This window comes from Bison bison, unplaced genomic scaffold (genome assembly GCF_000754665.1).
Source record: "Bison bison bison isolate TAMUID 2011002044 unplaced genomic scaffold, Bison_UMD1.0 scf7180017858349, whole genome shotgun sequence".
Lineage (NCBI taxonomy): Eukaryota > Metazoa > Chordata > Mammalia > Artiodactyla > Bovidae > Bison > Bison bison.
In genome coordinates this window covers 250,024-266,619 of record NW_011488922.1, presented here as the reverse complement: position 1 = coordinate 266,619, position 16,596 = coordinate 250,024, and the positions used below count along the sequence as shown (strand labels likewise).

The 16,596-nt window shown below is 56.0% G+C and overlaps 2 protein-coding genes across 3 annotated transcripts in view; one reads left to right on the top strand and one right to left on the bottom strand.

Moving 5' to 3' along the window:
• POU2F2 (POU class 2 homeobox 2) overlaps nt 1-4,148 on the top strand; it is a 31,881-nt gene extending 27,733 nt beyond the window's left edge. The window contains 8 exon segments of the mRNA XM_010863041.1: nt 70-231; nt 512-653; nt 736-884; nt 961-1,137; nt 1,460-1,526; nt 2,829-2,900; nt 2,903-3,026; nt 3,479-4,148. Of these exon segments, the coding sequence (XP_010861343.1) occupies nt 70-231; nt 512-653; nt 736-884; nt 961-1,137; nt 1,460-1,526; nt 2,829-2,900; nt 2,903-3,026; nt 3,479-3,518 (933 nt within the window). The 3' untranslated portion in view covers nt 3,519-4,148.
• An 8,341-nt stretch (nt 4,149-12,489) lies between these two features.
• Nucleotides 12,490-16,596, bottom strand: part of ZNF574 (zinc finger protein 574) — a 5,735-nt gene continuing 1,628 nt past the window's right edge. For both annotated transcript variants that reach the window (XM_010863031.1, XM_010863023.1), the window contains exon 2: nt 12,490-15,456. In XM_010863031.1, coding sequence (XP_010861333.1) covers nt 12,746-15,436 — 2,691 coding nt within the window. In that variant the 5' untranslated portion in view covers nt 15,437-15,456 and the 3' untranslated portion in view covers nt 12,490-12,745. The remainder of the gene's footprint in view (nt 15,457-16,596) is intronic.

Below are 16,596 nucleotides of genomic sequence, written 5' to 3'. Positions count from 1 at the left end.
GGACCAGCCAAGGTTGAGCCCCATCCTGGTCCTCGGGCCTGCATCCCACCCACCTGCCCACCCCACCAGGCCGTGACCCGCCCCACGCTGCCCGATCCGCACCTCTCACACCCGCAGCCCCCCAAATGCTTGGAGCCACCATCCCATCCCGAGGAGCCCAGTGATCTGGAGGAGCTGGAGCAGTTCGCTCGCACCTTCAAGCAACGCCGCATCAAGCTGGGTTTCACACAGGTCTGAGGCCGCCCGCCAGGACAGGCGGTGGGCGTGGGGTGACAGGGCGGCGGGACCCTCTGGTGGCGGGAGGGGTGGGGCCTCGTTATCTGGTGGGCGGGGTAGAGGGTGTGGCCAGATGGTGGGCAGGGTGAGGGGCGGGGAGCATAGGCGTCTAGTAGGCGGGGTGAAGGGGGTAGAATCATCTAATGGGCGGGGTTGGGGCGGGGTTAGATGCTGGGCGGGGCTGAGCCTTCTGCCCAGCCCTGACCACGGTCCCTTCTCCGCCCCACCGGCCCAGGGTGACGTGGGCCTGGCCATGGGCAAGCTCTATGGCAACGACTTCAGCCAGACGACCATTTCCCGCTTCGAGGCCCTCAACCTGAGCTTCAAGAACATGTGCAAACTCAAGCCCCTCCTGGAGAAGTGGCTCAATGACGCAGGTGGGACTTGGGCTGGGGTTCCCGCACGGGCGGCGGGCCGGGGGAGACGCCCTCTCACGCCCCCATCTCCTCCCGGACACAGAGACTATGTCTGTGGACTCAAGCCTGCCCAGCCCCAACCAGCTGAGCAGCCCCAGCCTGGGTTTCGATGGGCTCCCCGGCCGGAGACGCAAGAAGAGGACCAGCATCGAGACAAACGTCCGCTTCGCCTTAGAGAAGAGTTTTCTAGCGGTGAGGTCCCACCCCGGGGCGGCCCCGAGGGCTGGCGGGAGGGTGCGCTCGGGGCTGACGAGCCCTCTGTCCGCAGAACCAGAAGCCTACCTCAGAGGAGATCCTGCTGATCGCAGAGCAGCTGCACATGGAGAAGGAAGTAATCCGCGTCTGGTTCTGCAACCGGCGCCAGAAGGAGAAACGCATCAACCCCTGCAGCGCGGCCCCAATGCTGCCCAGCCCGGGCAAGCCGGCCAGCTACAGCCCCCACCTGGTACCAAGAGCCCCGCGCGGGGAGGAGGGGTCTCCAAGCTCAGGCACACCCTCACCCCTTGGCTGGCACCTCGTGTGAAGCACAACCTATCTGGTTGTCCACAGTGTTCCTAGAATGGGTGGAGGCAGGGAGAGCCACCCTTGGGGACAGGCTGTCACATGGGTGGAGCAGAGTCACACAGCACACACTGTTCTGACGGAGATCCAGGCACCACTGGCGCATACTGGCGTGGCCACACACAGAACTGCCCCAAGGTGCAGCCACACGGGGATGACCCAAGGGGAGCTGCTGGAAGACAGCACCTTCTCTCCTCTCTCCCCAGGTCACACCACAAGGGGGCGCCGGGACCCTGCCGTTGTCCCAAGCTTCCAGCAGTCTGAGCACAACAGGTCAGAGCGGGCAGTGGGCAGTGACAGGGTGCTGGGAGAACGCAGGCCAGGCTCGAGCCTGAGGTCCTCAAGGCCACGGTGTCTCAGGGCATTTATGGGCCTCGAGACTGAGCCTGGAGGTGGGGGATGGGGAAGAGGACAGACTCACCCCTACCTGCCAGAGCAGCTCAGGCTTTATCTGCTCCATAATTTCATATGAGAAAAGCAGGAGGCTGATAAAGGTGATGTGTCTGGATTCTGTTTCTGGCATTTATAAACTGTGAACTCCAGAAGTAACTTTACCTCTCTGAGTCTCAGTTGTAAAATGATTGTGAATGTATCATATATACCGAAGCTACATCCATGAATATAGACATACAAAAGTGTGTATGCACATATGCACATACACACTTTTGTACCCAAAGCCCTCCTTTGTTCCTTCCTGGGGCGCGTGCGTACTAAGTTGCTTCAGTCGTGTCCAACTCTGTGTGACCTCATGGACTGTAGCCCGCCAGGTTCCTCTGTCCATGGGATTTCCCAGGCAAGAATACTGGAGTGGGTTGCCCTGCCCTCCTCCAAGGGATCTTCCCGACCCAGAGAACGAACCGGCGTCTCTTAGGTCTCCTGCATTGGCAGGTGGGTTCCTCACCGCTAGCGCCACCTGGGAAGCCCCCTTCCTGGGGGTAGGGCATGTTTAACACCATATATAAAAATAATATAAAAACAAACACCAAATTGCCCCCCCTCAGGTTAAGAAATAGTAAGTGGAAGTTTGTAAAGTAGTAAGGGTGTGTGCCTGGTTCTAGGTCTAAACTCTTTATAATGAGTGTTGACTTCACACCCATTTTATTAGACTCTGTTATGTTCCCCATTTTCCAGATGAGGGAACTGAAGGCCAGAGAGGTGAAGGTACTCACCCAAGGGCACAGCTGCGATGTTACAAAGCTGGGAATTGTTGTCCCGGGTGTCTGACCTGAGTCTGCGCTCTGCGCTCTCAGCCTCAGCTGCAACCCCCTTCCTGGCCCCTAGAGGGAGCCATAGGGGTCTGTCCTCTGGGCACCCCTGGTTCTTTGTACAAAGGGGCCCAGAGGTGAGATTCAGGGCTGGATAAGCAGGGTGTGAGCGCACTCTGGGCTCAGGGCAGAGGCCCAGTGGTGGCTGCCGCTTGTGATGGGATTACTGTCATTGCGGGAGAGGCTGTGGGACAAAAGGGCAGGAGGCCTAAATGTGTTCTGAGGAGAGGTTGAGGGACTGGGCAGGCATCGACCTCGGTGGAGGACGAGTGAAAGCTGAAGTCTCCATCTCTTTGTCTCTCTCTGGCAGTTACTACCTTATCCTCAGCTGTGGGGACACTCCACCCCAGCCGGACAGCTGGAGGGGTGGGCCGGGGCGGGGCCGGCCCCCCCTCAATTCCATCCCCTCTGTCACCCCCCCACCCCCGGCCACCACCAACAGCACAAATCCCAGCCCTCAAGGCAGCCACTCGGCCATCGGTTTGTCGGGCCTGAGCCCCAGCACGGGGTAAGTGGGCAGCAGCAGGTAGGAGGCTGTGGGGGAGAAGCAGGGTCGCTGCTGCTTCCAGGGTGGGGAGCTGCGCCCCTGGTCCTGCGGGAGGGTCTCTGCCCCGCTAACGCCTCTGCTTTGCCTCTTGCAGAAGCACAATGGTGGGGTTGAGCTCCGGGCTGAGTCCAGCCCTCATGAGCAACAACCCTTTGGCCACTATCCAAGGTGCGTGCTGCCTTAGGTCACTCCCACTGTCACCAGCCCCGTCCCCCGGGGCCTGGAGCCCCCCTTTGCTGCTCCAGCCATGCCATCCTGCCCTCGCTCACTGCATCGCTCATCTCTTCATACCCATCTCACCTCTGGGGAAGGTGTGAGGGGTGCTGACGGGGTCCGTGGGTCAGATGGGAGGACAGAGGGCACCGCGGGCCGGATGCTGGGAGGCCAGCTCAGCCTCTCTCTCTCCCTCCCAGCCCTGGCCTCTGGTGGAACCCTGCCCCTTACCAGCCTTGACAGCAGCGGGAACCTGGTGCTGGGGGCGGCTGGCGCAGCCCCAGGGAGCCCGGGCCTGGTGACCTCACCACTCTTCTTGAACCACGCTGGGCTGCCCCTGCTCAGCGCCCCGCCTGGCGTGGGCCTGGTCTCAGCAGCCGCTGCAGCCGTGGCGGCCTCCATCTCCAGCAAGTCTCCTGGCCTCTCCTCGTCCTCCTCCTCGTCCTCCTCCTCGTCCTCCTCTACCTGCAGTGAGACGGCAGCACAGACCCCTGGAGGCCCAGGGGGACCCGAGGTAGGGTCCAAGCCCGAGTGAGGGCCCGCCATGCCTCCCCTCCGACTCCTCAGACCCCCCGCCCCCGGCTCCACCCCCCGCCTGGGAAGCAGGTGAGGAGGCCGGCGGTGGGGGCACCGAGGGTCCTCGGAGCAGGAGTGACAAGGGAGGAAAGACCAAAAAATAAAAAAATAAAAAACAAAAGACCAACCAACAAACCAAAAAGAAAAAAAAAAAGAAAAGAAATCAACCAACAGAAAAAAGAAAACCAAAAATAATCACAAAGAAACCAGCTGCCCCAAAGGAACCAGAGGTGAAAAACAAACATTCAAACAAAAAACAAACAAAAAATTCCTCACCAAACCGAACAAACCAAATACCAGTCTGGAGCCAGACCTCAACGTGCTCACCCTCACTGCTATGACACCAAATAAGCACCCAGCCAGGGGCAGAGCAGCCTCAGTAGGGCGGACCTTACACGACCCCTGGCTGTAGGGCCAGGGCTCCCCCCTGGGGGGGGCGGTGGCCAGAAAAGGAAGAAGAGAATGTGCCAGCCTCCCAGCCTGTACCCCCCGGCCCTGGGCCAGCCAAGACAGGGCACGGCCTGCGGTGGGGGTGGGGGGTGGGCTCAGAACCACCCACCAAATACTCTTTTTCCAGAAGGTGAAAGAGAAAGGGCGTGAACAAACTTACACCAAATATTCAGTAGCTTCATCCAAAGGATGTACAGAATTTTTAGCGTTGTGCTCGACAGAATGTGTCCCTGTCATGTGTCCCCCCTTCCCCGGGACTCCCACTTTAACCTCCTCCCTCCCCCACCCAGGGGAGAGTTCCAGGCAAGGCCTGGGATGACTTTTCAGCCCTTTTACCTCCCCCGCCCTTTCCCTTTGAAGGGTGGGCTGGGCCATTTTGCCAAGCTCTAGCTCTCACATGTTCCCCCTACCCCACCCCACCCTGCCCACCCGTCACCCTCCTCAGTTCTGGAACCTCCCACTATCCCTGGTCCAAGGGAAGGAGGAAGTTTCAGGCAAGAGAGGAGAAGGTGAGGGCGTAGAAGTTGTCTTTTTTTCCATCCTCGTCTGTCAGTTTCCCTTAAAGAAAAAAAAAAAATTCATATTCCAGTGCCTATCCGTGGGATCCTTCACGTTCTTTGACATTTTTGACCAGAAACCAAAAAGAGAACTCACCTCGCTCTTCCCCGCCCTGTGCCCCTCTGATCCTGGCAGATGCCTCTCCCTCCCCTCTCCACCCCACACGCACACACGCACGCACACACCCCAGTGGTGGGGTTCCTCCAGATGGCGTCCCCATCAGGGTCGGTGTGGCAGGGACAGTGCCATGGCCCGTGGTCCCCATCCGAGTGGGCGCTGTGGTGACCACCACTCCCATGAGACCTCCCTCGAGTCTTGGCTGGACCCCATGTTTGCCCAGCCCCGGACGCATCTCTACGGAAGAGGAGAGACGCTGCTGGGAGCCACGTTGCCCTCCTGCTACTGGGGAGGCCAACAAAGTTTTGAACCAAAAAAAAAACAAACCAAACAATAAATTAAAACTAGGAAAAAAGAAAGATATTTATAGATATATATATATTTAAGGGAAAGAAGACGAGGACTCTTCAACGAATAAGAAGGAGCCGCGAGGTGGAGCCAGGCCCCTGCACCACTGGTCCAGGCCTTTGGTCCCCGAGGCGGATGGAAGGATGGATGCTTCTTTCTCTTCACAAATACCTCATGGACGTCGTCTTCGGGAAAGCTGGAGGGGCGGCTGGGGCCGGGCCTGTCCCTCAGCCAGGGCGGATGGAAGCGGGTGGGCAGGGCTGAGAGAGGGTGTCAGGGACGGGGGTGAAGAGCCCCAAGCTCCCCGCCCCCCCCAATCAACTGAAGAAGCTTTAAAAAAACAAAACAGGAAAAAAGAAATGAGAAAGCAAAAAAGAATGGACGAAGGAAAACTAACAAACTTTCGGGTGGTTTGATTCCTCCTCTTGAGTTCTTCTGTTCTCTTCGGTCTGTCGTCTCCCCCCTCTCCTCCTTTCTCTCGGCTGTCCCTCCCTCTTCCTCTCCTCCTCTCTCACCTCTCTCCATCTCCTTGTTTCTCTGTGTCACTCCTCAAACCAAAGTGTTGCTGTGAAGGACGCGAGCCATTGAAATCAGAGTGGCCCCCGCCCCTGGCTGGGCAGGCGCAGAGGGAGGGGAGAGCCCCAGGAGACTGGCGGGGCTGCCGGACACTCCCAGGAGAGGCAGACGGAGCCTCGGATGCCACCCTGGGCCCCGAGGCCTCAGCATTCTCACTTTCTTTGTTGTCTCCCTTCTCCCACCTGGGAAATGAAACTTTCAGGCTGGGCCACGGAGGCAGCAGAGACTCGGCTGTTTCAGGGGTCTCGGGGTGCCTTGTCTGGGAAGTGGTGGAGCGGTTGCCCCTCCCACCCTGGCACCGATGGGGCCTGGCATGCCGTCGACCCATCCTCGCCAGAATGTAAGCATCTCCGCTGAACCGACTCCCCGCCCTTACCCTACTTCTGATTTTGTCCGTTTTTATTTCCTGAAGAGAAAGGACTGGCTAGCGGGCCTGGGCCCTAGCCCAAGGGTTGAGATGGGGCCAAGGGCTCCTGAACGGATAGGAAGGACGTTTGAGCAGAGCCAAGTGAAAGGAATTGCAACCAAAAACCCCTCCGAGAAGACAGGCAGCATGGAAGGCATGGTGGAGATGACTCAATAAACTATGATTCTAGACCAAAAAATAGAAAAAAAAAAAAAAAAAAAAAAAGGAAAAAAAAAGGGGAAAAAAAAAAAAAGGAAAGAAAATCCAGGACTCACCACCACCCACTTCATCCTGCTTCCTCCCCATCAAGTCCTGCCTCCCAGACTGCTCCTTCACCCCAGTAGGAAGCAGGCAGAGAGGAGAGGAGGAAGCAGGGGGCAGGGATGGGCCGATGCCCTGACACTGGTGGAGGGACCCCCATGCAGCCAGGGTGGTGGGGACTCTCCCCATCCAACCCCATTATCTAGGGAAAAAAAAAACAAAGAGAAAAAGAAAATTCCTGGGAAGGGGGAAAAAATAAACCAAATCCCAACGCTTTAACTTACAGCTGTGAAACCAAATATTGGGTAAGGGGGTGGGGCGGGAGGGGAGGGGCGAAGTGTGCCCCACGGTCTCCCCCCTCGGGCCCCTCCCCCCCGAGGACTCGAGATAAGGCACCAAATACCTCATAGAACTTTAATGTTAAAAAAATGGAAACCAAATATCGTTGGCTGGGGGCCAGCCAGGGCAAGGGGCTGGGGGGGCTGAGGGAGCCAGGGTTAGGAAGGTGATGGGGGAATTCATGCCCCCCACCTCCCTCTGCCCCTTCCACTCCAGCCACCCCCGTCTCGACTCCGGGAAACAAAACTATCTCATCGTTTTTATTTTGTGGTCTGTACAGAGCCTGTGTCCGTGTGTCTGTGTGTGAGTGAGAGAGTTGGGGGGCTGGGGAACTTTATGTGGGGTTGGGGAAGGAGAGCCCAGGCCAGGTTCTGGGCTAGGGGAGATGTCTGAGATGGGGGGCCAGGGGCCTGGGCTAGGAAGAAGGATGAGTGGACTGGAGAAAGTGGGAGCCCTCTGAATTTCTCCTCCCCAACCTGACCTCCTTACTCAAGGGAGGGACAGAGACTGGGTCTACCTAACAGTGGGCCTTTTAATTGTGCCAAAAAAAAAAGAAAAAAAAACTTGCCAGTAACTAAAACACCTCTCTCTGGCCTCTTCTGGGAGGGCGGGGGCTGGGAGTGGGAGGAAAGACTGGGGGAGGGGAGGCAGGGTCAGTGGCGCTGAAGAACCAAGGCTCTGTATGACCTGGGGCTACGACCAGGAGGAGGGTTAAGGCTCTGAGTTTCCTGCAGGTCTCCTCCCTGGGAAGGCCAAGAGAGGCTCTCCAAGCCCTGCACCCTGGGAAGATGGGGTAAGGGACTAGCCATGTGGTGAGGGCACCTCTTGACCTGGCTAGATCTCGCCCCCCCAACCCCCACCCAAACCCCAGGGTGCCTCTCTCCCTTTAGCCCAGGGTAGGGAGAACTGAGTGAGAGAGAGAGTGAAACAGACTGAGCAAGACTGAGACACGCGGGCCCCCACTGGCCTCTGAGTGGGAAAGGCAAGTGCGAGAGACAAAGGCCTCCAAGAGAAAAAAGAAACAAACCAAAGATTTAACCATTAAAAAAAAAAAACCCACAGACAACTCCGCTACCTTTTTATACGTTGGAAAAAAAAGTGAAAAAAATTAAAAAATAAAAATAAAAAAAAAATACACAAAAACTCCAAGCCGCAGTTCCTTCATGCGGTTTGAACTTTGACCTCAGCAGTCTCCAAAGCAAGATGACGATGAGAAAGGGGAACAAAACAAAGAAAAAATAATGTATATTTTTAAGTATTTGTCCTTGAGATGTTAGCTCCTTGTTAAACAAACACAAAAAGGAGAGAAAAATCCAGAGAGAAGCGTTGCTGGGACGGAGACAACTATTTACTATGTCTGTGACCCCTCCCCTCTGCCTCTCCTTCCTCTCCTTTCCTCTGTCCCCGCTGTCCCTCCCCCGACCTGTCCCCCCAAGCCCAGGGGCTCAGTATTTATTTATTTATATGATTGCAGGGTGACTGGGGGCCTCTCTCAGCAACTTGTGGAGAGGCCCTTTGGATCATGGTAGGGTGGGGAGCGGGCGAGGAGCCTGGAGAAAAGCAGGAGCCTGCTCTGTGGTCAGTCCCTGTCTGCCGGCTCCCTTCTGGCTTCTCGTGTCACTGCTGCCACCCTCACCTCCCAAATCCAAGGCTGTTTCACGAGGGCAAGGTGACCACCCACCTTGTGAAGATGAAACTGGTTCAGCCCTTTCTGGGGTGGGTGTCTCTCCCCTTTGAAAGACCAGGTTCGAATGGAGAGGGGAAGAGTGGCTAGTAGTGGGCAAGGGAGACCGAGGAGTCTCACCCAGACAGACACGGAGCAGGCCCTGGAGGAGGTCTGCCTCTCCTCCGTCCTCACCAAGTTAGCCCCCCTTTCAGTTCTGTTGGTCCCATGTAGCCCCTCCCCTTCCACCCTGGACCCCCCTCCCTGTCTCTTCTCGTGGTAGCGGGTTAGCGTTTCAGTGTTCTTAACTCCAATCTGCTTGTTCATTGTACAATGTGCTTCTTTTAAGGCCCCATTTTTGTAACTTGAGTGTGTCATTCATCTGAACAACATCAAAAAATAAAAAATGAAAAACTGTACAGAGAGAAACACTGCCTGCTCTCCTTGGTCTCCTATCTTGGGAAAGGTGGTGGGGAAGTCAGGGTGTGGGGTGGGCGTGTGTGTGCCTGGGAGGGGAAGGCTTTACTTCTGTTGAATGTTCAGAAGTAAGGCCTGAGCAACTTTTTTTTCACCAATTAAAAAAACAAGTCTAGAATCTTAGAATGAATTCAAATTCCTGAATTTAAATCTCATTTCTTGGAGAAGGAAATGGCAACCCACTCCAGTATTCTTGCCTGGAAAATCCCATGGATGGAGGAGCCTGGTAGGCTACAGTCCATGGGGTCGCGAAGAATCGGACACGACTGAGTGAATTCACTCACTCAATTATCTTTCAATAAACTAAGCTTTTAAAAAAAAAAAAATCTCATTTCTGGGGACCTCCCTTGCAATCCAGTGGTTAAGACTCCGTGTTTCGACTGCAGGATGCTTGGGTTCGATCCCTCATTGGGGAACTAAGATCCCATATGCCCGTGTGACACAAAAAGAAATAAATCTCTTATGCCATTTTATAGATATGTGACCTTCAGTGTGTGAGCTTCAATGTCGGCGTCTATTACACAGGGACAATATGTAGCCTGTGGTGGTGGTAAGGATTCAAGATGATCTCCAGCAGACAGATGTCGATAAATGAGTACTATGAGCAAATCAGGAAGCCAGAGAGCAGTTCCCTACTTCCATCCACAGAGGACTTAAGAGACCATTTAAAAAGAGTTGACTTTGAAGTTGTCTGGTGATACAAGATACACATCTGACTTCTTTTTCAGAATGACATCAGTGCGCTCAAATTTCCGTGCTTGTCATTCAGCAGGAACGACTTGTTTCACACACCAGACCATGGGCTGATCCCTAAGATCTCACCGCTGAAAATCATCAGTGGGTCATCTCACTGTCGTCAGGTCTTCCTGTCATCACTCTACCCTCTGATGTATGCCTGACACAGAGGTGCTGGGATTCTGCAAAATTCAATAGCGAGGGATAGGGGAACAGGAGAAAGGAAAAGAGTAGGAGAGGGTTTGATCATTTTGAAAGAGAGAAAGTATTAACACTTTGGGAATTCCCTGATGGTCCAGTGGTTAGGACTCTGTGCTCTGTGCTCCCACTGCAGGGAGGCACAGGTCCCATCCCTGGTAAGGGAACTAGAATCCCACAGATAACATGGTGCAGCCAAAAAATTAAGAATTACCAGCACTGCATTGTTTTGGCAAGACAGAAAAGTGCTTCTCCAACTCTCAAGCCAAGTCAGTAGGGATGGGAGAGTGGCATGTTGGGCTGGAAAACAGGTCTTTTGTTCCAGTCCTCTGCCTGTAGGGGGATGCAGTCAGAGCCATATAGACCCGAACGGACTCAGTCTCCCAGGCCAGTCTGTGACAGTCAGAGATGGCACATGCAAGAGCACTCCAGAGCTGAACTTGGTGGCATCCACTTGCAGCCCCGTAAATGTGCTCAACTGTTCCAAGCAGCGCCCTGCACAGCCACACTTGGCCTCACACACCCTGAAGAACGTGTTGTCACTGGAGGACCACCATTCCGTTCCCTTGAGTGCTCCGCTGAAGCAGCTTCTCTATCTGAAAAATCGCTTAGCAACGCAAGGTTCTTTGTGGGGTCAAGTCACCACCACCAAAATTGCTGTGTTCAAAATGCAGATTCCTCAGTCTCAAGACAAGCTGCTGGATCCAAATCTCTGGGGAAATTCCCAAACATAAAGTTCAAGAGCCTTTGCCTGTCCAACTCAAACTCCAGCATCCAACAAGGGTTTGATTAGTGCATCTTCTTTAGGACCATGGTCCAACTGAAGACTCTGGAAGTTTCAGTGGGGTGAACAATGATTCTTGTTCATAAACACGTTTGTGCACATAAACTTTTCTCAAGGGAGTCTTGAAAAGTTCTCACTAGGAGGCTCTAGAAAGGAACCACAATAGAGGTGACCCCTGCCCCTGGCACTGTCATAGAGCTTGCTTCTCTGCTGAAAGCATCTTTATTGTGGAGTCAACCAGAACCCTCAGGGTTTTTCCCTCCATTCCTGTCCCTTGATTCAGCCTGATTTTTATCTGGTTTTGCAAAGAGAAATCCTCTAACTGTTCTATTTATTTGACATGACTTTCTCGATGTTACAGCTCTTCTTAAAAGCAAGCGGTTTGAGAATGAATCTTTACTTGTGGATTAAGGGGCTCTGGAATGCTCAGCTAAGATGGTTCTAGCCCTTTCTGTAGGGTATGAGGTTACTAAAAGATGGAACCCACGATCAACACGCTCTGGTCAAAAACCACGGCTTAACAGATAAGTGCTGTTCTTCATTAGGAGCTTTCAAGATATCAAAGGGTTGAGAGCTTTACCTTTTTAAACAATGAAGCCTAAGCCTAAGCCCCAGTGCCCACAGAGGGCTACAGGATTGCTAAAGGGAGTCAATCAAGAGCAATGGAGAGGCTGAGGGGGCAACTCTTAGGCCTCCCTTTCCACTGGTCTCAATGCAAAGAGCTCCCTTTACCTCTCATTCCCTAGGGTTCCAGTAAGAATCCTAACAAAAAGACTGGGGTAACCCTGCAGCGGGGTGTGGGGGGGGAGCAGGGGGCTGTTAGAGACAAAGACTAGCATAGAAGCCAGGCACTTCCAGTCACACAGTCACCATCTCTTCTCCACCGCCCTCCCCCTCAAGGATGTAGAAGACAGCAGAATGTAGAGGGAAGCACACAGGGGATTAAGTCAAATGAAACTACGCTGAAATTCAAGCTCTGCCCTGTGCGGGTTGAATGACCTTGGGTAAGTCTCCTCACTACTTTTGACTTCAGATTCCTTTCCTACAAAATGTTCTTGTCACAGGACCAGGGTGAAGATTCCAAAAAATGTAGGCAAACACTTGAGACAAATTAGGCATTCAAATATCAGCCAGCCACCCCAACCACCTCTCCCGCCACAACAAGCAACTGTTGGCTAACTCCAGGTGGGTGTCAGAGCACCTTCCTACCCCCAGAAACTGTTCATCTTCTGCAGCCCCACAGCTGGATCTTGTCCCAGAAGCCACCTCCTCCACTGCCCCGGAGATCATACCTTTCCGAGACGTGCATTTGCCCTCAGGGGTCCATGATGAGAACACCAGATGGCCTTGGAGGAGACCGCTCACATCAGGCCAGAGCAGGGGCAACACGGTAGTAAGAACAACCTGAAGACTTTCCTAAAGGTTCCTGCCCCCAAGCAGAAACAGCTTCAAGTTTTTCCATGGGGCTTTGGGGACCTCTAGTGGTCAGAGAACCACACTGCCCCGACCTATGACCAGAGGGAAGTCACTGCTCAGAGAGCCCACGGACTCCAAGTCCTCCTCTTAGGTTCTGGGTTCCCGTTTACTGACCTCCACCGCTTGCCAGGCTCTGCTCTACGCACTGGGGATGCAGCCATGACAAGTCAGACCCAAGAACCTGGGGGCTCACAGTTAGTTAACAAGTTCCACCATCCCACACAGTCAGGCCAGACAAAAGCACGTACATGTCCAAGTCAGTCTTTATTGACTGTTTTACCTTGGGGCCACCAGTGCTAACAGGTGTGGGGGGGCCCACCTTTATTCATGTCATGTCAAGGACCCTACAGCACCCCCCTCAGAAGACAATAAATCCAGTTACAGAACTTACATGGCAGTTGGGAGCAGTGGAAAGGGGCACAGTATGTACAGAGACCTAAGGGGGCGGTGGAGGTTCTTCAGCAACCGGGCCTGGTAGTGCTGAAGAGGGAAACGAGCTGCAGTCAGCCACTGATCTGGACCCCCTCGGCCTCAGCCAGAGGGTAGATCTCAATGGCCTCCACCAGGGGCAGAGCCTCCACTGCAGTCTCCATCACAGCCAGGCCCACGGCGGCTTCGGCCTCTGCCAGCTGCTGCCGCACAGCTGCCTGGTGCTGCTGCTGGTGGGTCTTGCGGTGCTTCCACAGGTTGGAGAAGGAGCGGTAGCTCTTGCCACAGTCGGGGCACGAGTAGGGCCGTTCGCCCGTGTGGATGCGGCGATGTTCTGCCAAGCGCATGGAGATGGCAAAGGCCTTACCACACACTTCACAGGCAAACGGCCGCTCACCGGTGTGCAGGCGGCGGTGGTCCTTCAGGTGGGTACTCTGACGAAAGGCCTTGCCACAGTCAGGGCACGGGTACGGCCGCTCGCCGGTGTGGATGCGCTGGTGCACCTGCAGCGACGTCTCTGTGCTGAACAGCTTCTTACACTCGCTGCACTCCAGGCCGCGACGTCGGGCGGGGGCCGCAGGGGCAGCGGGGGCCGCGCTCCCGAGGGTTGTTGGGGAGGCGATGGGTGTGCGCGCAGCCCGCGGGGCCCGAGGGGCCGGGGGCTCCTTAGCCAGGACCTCCCCTGGCCCAGCCGCCGCGTGAGCAGCCTCGTGCGCCTGCAGCCGAGCGGCTGAGCCCACTTTCTTGCCACATGTGCCGCACTCGAAGCGCCGCGGGGCCTGGGCGGCTGCAGCTGCACAACGGTGCTCCCGCAGCCGCAGCGAGGAGGGGAAGGCAGCGCCACAGGACGAGCAGCGGTGGGGCTGGCGCCCGGCGTGGGCCACCAGCTGGTGCACCTCCAGCAGCCGGCGCAGCAGGAAGGAGCGGGGGCACTCGCGACACTTGTAGGGGTACTCGCCCGTGTGGTGGTAGCGGTGCATGAGCAGGCGGTAGGGCCGGTGAAAGCGCACCCCGCACTCCTGGCAGCGGTACGGGAAGTGCTGGGCATGCACCAGACGGTGCTGCCTCAGCGTGGAGCTCTGGGTGAAGGCCTTGCCGCAGTCCCCGCAGCGGTAGGGCCGCTCTCCTGTGTGTGTGAGGCGGTGGCGGGCCAGGTTGGCGGGCGAGTTGAAGGGCTTGGAGCAGTCCGGGCAGGGGAAGGGCCGCTCGCCCGTGTGCGTGCGCAGGTGGTTACGCACGTGCGACTTCTTCTTGAACATCTTGCCACAGATGCTGCACTTATGGCGCCGTTCCAGCCGGTGCACAAAACGCTGGTGCCGGGTCAGCTGCAGCGCCTTGCCAAACTCGCGACTGCAGAGGAGGCAGCGGTAGGTGCCTGGGGCGGCAGGCTCGGCAGAGCTCTCCTCGGCCACGGGGGGCTCCGGGGCCTCTGGCTCTCCAGTCTCTGCTGGGGCTGGCTCAGGAAAGCCAAGGACGGGCTCCTCGGGGGGGACTGGTGTTGTGGGCAGAGGGACACCCCCAACCCCGTGGGTACGCCGGTGATAAAGGAATTTGGTGAGGTTGACAAAGGTCTTTCCACACGGACACGAATGCAGAGGATTGGGGGTGTGGGCTCGCCGGTGGGCCAGGAGGAGGGCCTCCGTGCCAAAGGCCAGGCCACAGTCCACGCACAGGAAATGAGACTCACTGCTGTGGTCTCCAAGGTGCTGGTCCAGACTGGAAGGGCTGGGGAAGACACGACTGCACAGGGGGCACTTGAAGACACCCTCCCGGTGACTCCGCAGGTGCTGCTGTAGCTGGTGAGGTGAGAGAAAGAGCTGGTCACAGGCTGAGCAAAAGAGCTCCTGGGTGGCTGCCCCGCCTGGCTCTCCGCTGTTGTTCCTCCGTGCCCTGCGCCCCCGGCGATCGCGCCCAAGGGCTTCTCCGTTGCGCAGCTCATAACTGTGGTCAGAGGAGGGCACGGGCTCAGGCTGAGACACAGGCACCTCCACCGGCGCTGGGGTCAGAGTCTCCTGCTGCAAGACGGGCTCCTCAGACTCTGGGGCGGGAGCAGGGAAGTGGGTGGCCTGATGCTCCAGGAAGTCGGCTGGCAGCTGGAAGAGCTGAGAGCACTCCGAACACTTGTAGAGGAGCAGCTCCACCTCGGTCACCACCTCAGTGGTGGTGGCAGCGGCAGACGGGACAGCTGCCCCTTCCCCGCCCTCTTCTGCTTTGCGGTACGAGTGCTCCACAGCCACGCGGGTCTGGCCCACGGGGGACCCCACGACAACTGGGGACCCCAGGACAACTGGAGTCGGAGGCTTGGTGGGAGTGGCCCGGAGGTGCGTCTGCCGGTGGTTCAGCCAGAGCTCCTGGCTGGCAAAGAGAGCCTTGCAATCCACACACTCATAGTGGATGGTACTGGAGCTCAGGGCAGGCGCCTTGGGTGGTGGCTCAGCTGGCACTGCCTCCTGGGGTGCCATCATCTTCAGGTGCAGCTCCTGGTGCTCCAGGAGCTGGCTGGGTGACATGAGCAGCTGCCCACACTCCAAGCACTGGTACTGGCTCTCCTGGACGAGGGTCTGATAGAGGCCGGTGCCAGAAGCTGCCTCTGCAGCCACAGTGACTCCGGGGTCAGCCACACCCACCAGCTCAAAGTGCTGCTGGGGCACATGGGAGTTCTGATGCATGAGCACCTCCTCCAGGGATCCATAGAGCTGGTTGCACTCAGAGCAGACATAGCGGTGCTCAATGTACAGGACCGTTTCCTCTGACTCTTCAGTCATGACGGTGGCAACACCCTGGGCTGGGAGATGTGGGGACAAATCATATCTAAGTCACTGATTCTTCAGGCCTTCCCAGAGACAGTTCTTTCCCTTTATCACTGCTCTACCAACACCCTAGATCAATTTCCCCCTCTAACTTTTTGCTTCCATATTTCTACCCGCACCCCACTCCCTTCCTCTCCTGAACACACAAGAACACCAAGCACAAAACCTTTCCCCCAGTCCCTTCCCAGTCAATCTACCCAAATCTCATCTCTGAATCTTAAATTCCCACCACCAGATCCTTGCAACCTGTTGACTCTCTCATCCTCCTGCCCCACAGCTGGCCCAAGGTGCCAACCTACCACACAGGAACCTCTTCAGTCAATACTTCCTCTACTGACTCCTTACCAACACACTACCCATCCCTACCCCAGATGCCCAGGAGAGTCCTCACAGGCTTGGACCACCCATTTCTCACAGCTCGCTCCTCCTCTGCTTCCACCCCCAGGGTCTCTCTCTCTCTTCACACCCCAACCACTCAAACTGTCCCAATGCCCGACCGCTTTCAGCACCTTTTCATGGTTCAACCTCCCTCCTCTGCACATAGCCCATCACCCACTAACCTTCTCCCTTTGGTGCCCAGGTTCCTCACATCAATAAACTTTTCTCACATTGGCCTAACCCATCTCCACACCCAGACCTTGCCCACCTTAACCACTTTCCCACGATTCCCAGGTCCCTCTGTTCAAATTACTTAACTCCCTCTACACACTAAGGCCCTTTCCCACAATCCTAATAGCCTACCCAGAACTTCTAGACTCATCGTCACAAAAGACAGCCAGAACTTTCTTCACACTTAGACCCCTCCCACCACCCTAACGCATGTCTCCAGAGCACCCAGACACTCTTCCCATTAATCCTCTACCTCTTCTGTGCACTGAGACCTCATCCACAATTCTAAGTCCCTCTGGGGTACCCAGCCCCCTCTTCGTACTGACTTAAGCCCCACTTCTTCATAGACAACCACCCTGGACAATTGAGGGATTCCCAGAACCTCTCTCCACATATTCTTCTTCGCAAAAAAGACCATTCCCATCCTAACTTATTCTTGGGATACCCAGATCCTTCTTTAAAAAAGACCCACCCTCACCCTAATCCATTCCAGGGACAGACCTCGG